We start from the raw sequence: 8,221 nt of genomic DNA on the forward strand, positions 1-8,221 counted from the left end.
CCACAGGGAAGTGAACATAATGCTGTCGATGAGAAAGAGAGTGCATAAAGAAGTGGTAGATCTGCATGGAAGAACGATGTGGAAATTGACCATGGGGGCAAAATGAGAGGAGGGTTAAAAGAACAGTTTGGGTGGCCCTGACTCGGGCCGGGGACCCAGGTGTTCCCCCTCCTTTATCCCCTATATCACTCCATTCCTCTGTCTTTTCCTCCCCTGGTGGCCTTCACCATTTAATCTGGATTAATGAGGAGGTTGACCTTCGTCTGGTTTTCTCCCTCTCTCCAGATCTGTCCGCTCCTCACTGAGCTTTACAGGGAGGAACATATTGTTTTTTCCCTTCACATCAGCGTCAATGTCTAAATGTCTTAATCTCTCTCTCTCTCCCTCCCTTTCTGTTCTCCTTCGACTTCTCAGATTGCTTTCGTTTTTTTTCTGCTTCCTCCCATTTTCTCCTTATCTCAAGTCTTGGGCAATGCATTTGTGTTCTGCCTATCTGTGTGTACGCATCCGTCTTTCCCTGCTCCGCTGACTGACAAGGCAGCGCTGTTGGCTCTCGGGACCACCTGCGTGTCCCGCCCCTGCCGCTCTGTTTGGGTGGTCAGGCCTCCCAGCCCACTGCAGAAAAAAAACACACTCTGATATCTGGGACACACACGCATATAGAAATCCACCATCACCACAGTCCATGAATATCCCCGAGGGAAGTCCGCTCAGGCTCACACACACACTCACACACACACACACCAGCGAGCTGTGTGCGACCTAATCTGTGGTGAGTGAGTCATTCTAATTGGCCAGTCAACAGGTGCTGATCTCGGCTCGGGGGACCGGACAGAGGAGACGAACGGATATGATTGCAGAACAAGGGAGAGGCTATAAGCTCAAGGCTTCTGTGTAATAACTACAGTGGGAGTCTTTGTTGACGGGTGGGAAGCAAATGTCTAAATCTGTTTGCCGCTCTCTGCTGCTGATGGACGCAGCGTTACAGCCATTTGAACTACAGCGCGGTCCACATGTGCTATTTAGGCCACGTTCTGACCAACAATAGCTCTGTGTGAAGTAACATCGACTTAAACAGCCGTGTTGCATTTTTGTATGTATCAAATGTCTTTTTTCAACATCTGGCCCGGGGCATTATGGGTCATGACAGTAGTTATTGTGCTTCAGGTTAAAGGAGACATGTTATGCCCCCTTTCAACAAATAAAAACAGTTCCCAGGTGTCTTAAAGACATATCTGTGACATGCTTTGGTCAAAATACCCCAAGGATCAAACATCACAGCTCTTTTCATCCTCTCAAAACAGCCCTGTTCAGAACGGCTGGTTTCAGTGCCTGTCTCTTTAAATGTAAATGAACCACTGCTTGCCCCGCCCCTTCTACCTGTCCCAGGTAGCGCTGGTATTATGCAAATTTGAATCTTAGTTACATCACTGGAAGATTTCAACCTAGGGAGCCTGAAAATGACAGATATTTTGTCAATTCTCACATTTTGGGGCCAGAAGGCAAGACAAACACCCAAATATATGTTAAAGAGCCTTCAAGAAATGATGTTTCCATCATATGTCCCCTTTAAAGGTGGTGACAAAGTTTGTTTGGAATAAGCAGAGGAAAAAAAAGTTTGCATGCCTGGCTTCATGTGAGGGAAGAGACTCGATGCCAGAAGTGATCATTTATGATGTTGACCAGGCTCTCGCAGATCACCACTTTTAAAAATAGCCGAGTCGCCGCCGACCCGGGAAGACCCGACTTGTAGATTTGCTTACTCGCTGTAGCTCGACTTGTGTGTCACTCAGCACTGGAAACAGCACATAAGATGGAAAACATTTGAATGGGCCTGTGAAAGGTGAGTAGCCCTCCCTTTCCCTTTCTCCCCTCTCTCTCTCTGTTTTCCTCCTCCCTCCTCTCTCTCTCTCTCTGTTTCTCCTACCGTCACCCTGAGGCCCGCGTGTCGCCTTACCCAGGGGTTTAGCCCCTAATCACCCAAAAGCTAGTGGGAGGGAACCGGAGACTTCCAGCTGGCTGCCTCGTTACTGCAGACCCCTGGGACCCGCACACACACACACACATTCCTGCACACACACACTCAAGCTGAACACACACACGACCTCATATATGCTTACCGAGGCATTTGCTGTTATCTCTTGGCATCTCTCCATCCACGTTCCCCCCACAACTCGATCTTGCCAAGGCCACAGCCTCGCCACGTAAACTGAATAACAGGAGGAGGCTTACCACAAGGGAGGGCCAAATCTCTGGCACGTCCTCTACCCCCAACCAGTTTGTACCGGTGGTAGATATTGTCTTCCTCTATACTCTCAGTGCTTATACAGTAGAGTGCATGTGTCGTTGCAGGTGCAGCTCGCAGACACACAATCTCTGCTTTTTAATTTCTCACAGTCTTTTACTTTTCTCTTCCAGGAGGGATCCATATGACTACCCCACCCACTCCAGACCGGTGCCAAGAGACTCCGCCCCCCACCCCAACCACCACCAAGACCCTCATGTTTCCAGCTACCCCGGCCGTGCTCCTCCTTCCCAGCCGGCATCCAGCAACCCGCGCTACTACCCCTCGTCCCCCCACAGCGGACACCAGCACCAGCACCGCACGGCGGCGAGGCAGGACGTCCCCCCTTCCCCCACCTCGGGCCGCAGAGGGCGACACCTCTACGAAACCATCGGGGGGCGAGGCGACGGCTACCGAGCGGCCAGCCCCGGCCGCTACACCAGCCCGGAGAGGTACCCCCCCGCCGGCAGGGAGCGCTACACCAGCCCCGACCGCTATCCCTACAGAGACAATAGACAGGCCGACCCCAGACGGAAGAACCCAGCCATAGGTGCAGTGTAAGACGTAGCCCCCTCCCTCCCCACGCTCTCCCCCCGATCCACCCTACAAAACCCAGGTGAACTCCACACAAAGAGCACATAAACATCTCAGAGTTCACGTGTTTCCAGGTGGGTGAGACATCATATCAGCTGTCACGCAGGCTGCCGGCGAGGAGACGTGTGATTTTGCCATATTAATTTATTAGACGTTGCTGAGTGACAGGCTGAGAAGCTAAAACGAAGCTTATTTTACAACCATCTGGTCCTAACTGTCGTCACAGGCCAAGGCAGATTAGTGACTCATGTGGCTCATACATACATACATATATCATATATTATGCATTACTTGTGTATATGTACATATATGTTGATATATATGCACATACTGATGCTAAAAAACAGGTTCTTATTTTGAAATGAAATTAATGACATAGATATATATAGTGTCACATTGGTGCCATATGTTGTATAGAATCAGATCATGATGAAGGCAGTGCTGACTGGCAATTTGCACAAGCTGATCAAACTGAAGGAAGTAAAGAGGACCACCTTGCCCCCCCCCCCCCCAGACTGTTATAAGAGAAGAGAGAGATGAAGCTGAAGGCGGCAGAGAGGAAAAGGTAGCAACTCCCTTTTAAGGTGTCTTCTTTTCCTCCATGTTCTGTCCACTTTGACGTCCTCGACTTCCTGCTATCACACTATGTTGTTGGTGTTTTTTGTATTTATGCCTTTGATTATGTGGATGTGGACACGGTTGAGACATTTTCTGTATATTTTAAACTATATTGAGAAAGAGTTTATCTGTGATATTTTTGTGGTGTCTCTAATAACATGTATATATCTTGATCCGCACACACAAACACACACACTAAGACTAAGCTGTGTGAGTCCTCATGCACTGTGCAGCTACTGAAGTATAATTTAACATTTTATCCTCCAACATATCACTGCTAAAAGTCACTGCACTGAAAACTCATTAAATGTATTAACACTTAAACATTCTGTCAAATAAATGATTTTTTTTCATACAAATATTTTGCATTAAATGTATTGAATCCTGACCCAGTGCAGCACCAAAGTGTTTCCATCCTCCTTCTGTTTCATTTAACCACTTAGTCAAACTATATGACAACACCATGAGTCATCACTTTAAAAATTCATTACAATATTCAGCTTAATTTCTCTGAGCACAATCTCCAGATAAATTTGCCCAGTGAGATGACTGATAAGAGTAGCCAGTCTTCTGATAATGACTAAATCATCTTCAACAATTAGAGTCAGGGAAATCTCCACTAGAAAATGATTACTGCCCAATTTGCTCTCAGAAATAAAGATGGCACTGATTGGTGAAATTAGACTTGAAATGGGGAATAATTAGAGTGTGGAGAAGGCTTTTTCTATCAGCTTGTGTTTAATTAGCGTCAAGGCCAACAGGGAGCGGGCCTCTGCTGATCCGTCTAGTCTCGGCTCTGCTTTGACCCTCTCCTGTCTGAGCTGCAAATAGAGCAGCCGGCACGGCACGGGCAGATAAATGGTCGATCAATCGTTTTTTATTTTAACCAATTTTAAGCAAATGAACTCTTTGCAGATGGAGTCAGGGGCGCACATCATGAACTGAGCTCACTTCCGAAGAGGCCGACCAGCTAGCAAAACAGTGTTATGAAGCTTTTTTACAAACCAGGAAGGATAAAAGATGGAGCATGGTGAAAATCATTCCCACTGTTTGCTGTGATGTGTCTCTCTGAAAATAGCTGACTTTATCCTTTACAGGAAACTGATTCAGCCACATTTCACACTTGAAAAGACGCATAAAGGACATTTGCATGTTTTAGTTCATTAAGTGTCACATGCACTGTGGGTTTACCATTATCAAAGGCATCACCATGCCTTGATAATACCATGATAATGGCATGGTAATGGTATCATGCCATGGTAATCCAGCTGCAAGCAGGGGACATGAGAAAATCTCTCTTTGGAGAGGCATTCAAAGACACCTCAAATCTGAGAATTGCTAAAAACATTATTCTCACTTGGCTTGTCCAACTTCTTCAAATAAAACTTTTAATTAGTAAGTGTGAACAACTGTTTGAAATGTCAAGAATAAACTTTCACGCTCCACAATAAGCTCCAGCGACTGTAGAGAGAGAAGCACAAAAAACTGGCTGCACAGAGGAGATGAAAAGTACAGTCTTTAGGTGAAGTAAACACAGTAGCTCATTAGAAAAACACCGGTTTCTGCATCTTTGCATCACCTGCTGCAAACCCAATCAGATCCACACAGTCATTAATCAAAACTCCAAACAACAGTGGAACCAAACCTACAGCAACTAGTGTGGAAATGCCTCCTATAGATCAGCTGGGGCCATGTCCTCAAAGCAACTTACAGCACTTAAGATGCCTTCACTGGCTGTTCACTGTACTTTAAAGAATTACTGCGCAGTAAACAGCCTCCTTCAAGTGCCTGCGGTCAGTTGGCTGCCAAAAACGATAAACAACGGCAACTGAACATCCAAGAATTAATTGCGTTTAATGTCCATTGAACAAAAGCTTTGAAATGAGCACTTGGCTGTAACAGTGGACTCTCTCTTGTGTGTGTCATGAGTGTTTCCCCCTTTGTTCATGGTCATCTAGAAGAGATACTTTAATCAAACACATGACACACACTCAGGCTGGACACGGTCACGGCTGTTGATGTGCTGACAGACATATTTCCAAGGCTCATATGAGCTCACACACGCTCAGCGGCCGTGTGAGGACGGTTTTTCCTCTCTTGCTCTCTTTGACCTTTGATTTAAAGGAAGCTCATACCTTCCTTCAGACGATGTGTCTCCTCTCTACACCCATCCTCCTTTTGTTGAAGTTCCTTGACACTTGTCTTGTTTTTTAAAGTTCACTTTCATTTCCCCTTTTTTTTTTCTTTTAGGAATTAATTTGACATGTAAGTCCAGATTTTTGTTGCAGCAAGAAGAAGGAAAAATGCAGAAGTACACACTGTTCCCCAGCCGATTGTCATGAACCACAGGGCTGTGGGAGAATTCCCCGGTTATGTTCTCTTAGCATTACCTATTCTGCCGGCGCCCCTGTTGAACACCTTAGCTTGTTAGCATGTGTCAGTCAAGGAGGCGCGCTCTGGGGAGGGCAAAGTGGAGCGCTGTGAAACGGTTATCTCTCTCCCACACAGCTCCCCAAAAAGAGACGGAGAGAAAGATGGAGGGCACGGCGTGTACAGCACGGTAGATAGGAGAGAGAGAGAGAGCGAAGGTATACGGGAGGTGAGCGCCCCGCAATGACCTCGGCCTCCTCTGCTTCCCTTCCCTTCGTTCTCTTCATTAAAGGCACATTCCGCCGTATTAGCCCCGCCGTCCTTCTGTCCTTCACCTCCCGTCATTCATTTCAATTCAGCCCTCGTTAAGGCATCAGCGTCTCCAAATCGAGAGCAGTCGGAGCGGGGGCCGAGCCGGGCTTCTTATTTAATTATACAGTTCATTAGAAAGCAGCCCACCACCACCACCACTACCCCCCCCCCCTTTCCCTCCCTTGACTTCTCCAGGTCTGAGACAGGCCATGGGAATAGCTGGTGGCTAATGTGCAGTTTAAACGGCCTGAATATGGAGATTGGTCTGGTTATGGATTACCGTTACCCGTTAGCCTGCCCTTCACCCATCTCATTCCCTTTTTTATGTCTGCTGTGTCGCCTTTTGATACAGTATCACTCACGTTGGAGTGTGCTCTTTCAGCCAGCATGTTTGTTTGATATTGTTCATGAGCTGTGAAATTGAATTTCCACAGCTGGGCTGATATTGGAAATAATTTCATATCCTGTGCAATATTCTTGCTTGGTTTCACCTTGTGTTGTGTTTAAGACATCCATTTTTACTTAATGTCTTTTCTTTTTTTTATTATTATTATTTTTTGTATTATTTTCGCCGAGTCGATACAGCAACTCTGTTAATTTAAACCATATTTACCCTAAAAGCAACGCCGGCTCACCAGCTGCCTCTCGTTCGCCCACACACCACAGCCAAGCCACCAACCACCATCTTTTACACCAAGTGTCACCATGGCAACGCGGCCGCCGCTCCTGGCACAGAAGCCCCCCTCCCACCCCCACCCCCCTTTTCAGAGCTGATGACATCGTCGTGGCAACAATGAAAGGTTCACACAACCCATTATGGAGGAAAACTGGATTTTTTTTTCATCTTTCGGGGCAGTTTGACTGAACATCTGAACCCCGTTCTCGTGGAAACTCCTTTATCACGAAAAAAAAAAAAAAAAGCTTTTATTCTTGACAACAACTCTGCTGCCATGTGATTCCAGGCAGCTGGAATCAGCAGCTGCAGCACATCCACCAGTGGAAGTGGGTTTGAGTTTAGTGAGGTGAGCTCATGTGGGCGTAAAAAACAAACCAAAATCGTAGCATTTCTGCTGTTCGAGGTACAAACCTGTGGATGCAGCACCTGAATGGAGCAGTGTGTGTTTTATTCCCCTGATGGAAGGGGCTGCTTTGTTTATTTGCTTCTGCTTCTGTCCCCTCTCACCTCTTACCCCCCCTCCTCCCACCCCACCAGCCTGGCATCCAAACCCCTCCACAATCTTGATGATGATGAAATCAAAATCAAAAAACATTATCAACAAGGTAGGGACTGAAAAGGCACAGGCAGAAGCGTAATGCTTATATTAATGCCTGTCCTACATACCAAATTAAGCTACCCAAACATACATGAAAGAAAAACTAAACCAGAAAAAGACAGAAACCAATAAGGTTAACAGTACTTAAATATATAATAGTAAAGAAAATTAATTATCAAAGAAAAAAAGAAAACGAGAAAAACAAAAAAACAAACAAACATGAACATTTGTAGCCTTCAAAAATTGCCCTGCATACCTGCATTTTTTTGAAAACCAAAAATTAACTACACATTCGTAAATGCAGGTTAACGTCATTCCATAGTTTAACTCCAACAACAGATAGACATCTCCTTTTCGTCTCTTTTCTAGCTTTTTGTACAACAAATTTACAAACATCTCGCAAATTATATTTGGACTCATGTAACTTCACTTTATATATCTCCCTGCTGCGACCCTCTCGGCTTTCTCTCCCCCCATCGCCGACAATGAAAACCACCAAAAAAAGCGCCATGCAGTGCACACACACATACACACACACTGATGTTACAGCGCTGCAGTTCACTGGGTTGTGATGTGGCCAACAACAGCTGAAGTCCGTGACCCCTGGACCCCATCCATCAGGCTTTCAGCACCGGCCCTGGCCTCTGACACACACTAAACATCAGCCAGAGAACGGGAGCACGCAACAGAGAAATGCATCAATGTCAACGAGACACAAGAACCATATAAAATTATATGTACACACTTTGTCCAACACTTGACGTGCATT

At 46.0% G+C, this 8,221-nt stretch overlaps 1 protein-coding gene across 1 annotated transcript in view; it reads left to right on the forward strand.

Annotated features, from left to right (window-relative positions):
• The window catches only part of pard3ba (par-3 family cell polarity regulator beta a), a 143,272-nt gene extending 139,394 nt beyond the window's left edge, over positions 1-3,878 (forward strand). The window contains exon 24 of the mRNA XM_085798114.1: positions 2,419-3,878. Within this exon, the coding sequence (XP_085654240.1) occupies positions 2,419-2,845 (427 nt within the window). The 3' untranslated portion in view covers positions 2,846-3,878. The remainder of the gene's footprint in view (positions 1-2,418) is intronic.
• The last annotated feature ends 4,343 nt before the right edge of the window (positions 3,879-8,221 follow it).

The sequence above is a fragment of the Trachurus japonicus genome, chromosome 2 (genome assembly GCF_045865225.1).
Source record: "Trachurus japonicus isolate A0001 chromosome 2, Traja_1.0".
NCBI lineage: Eukaryota > Metazoa > Chordata > Actinopteri > Carangiformes > Carangidae > Trachurus > Trachurus japonicus.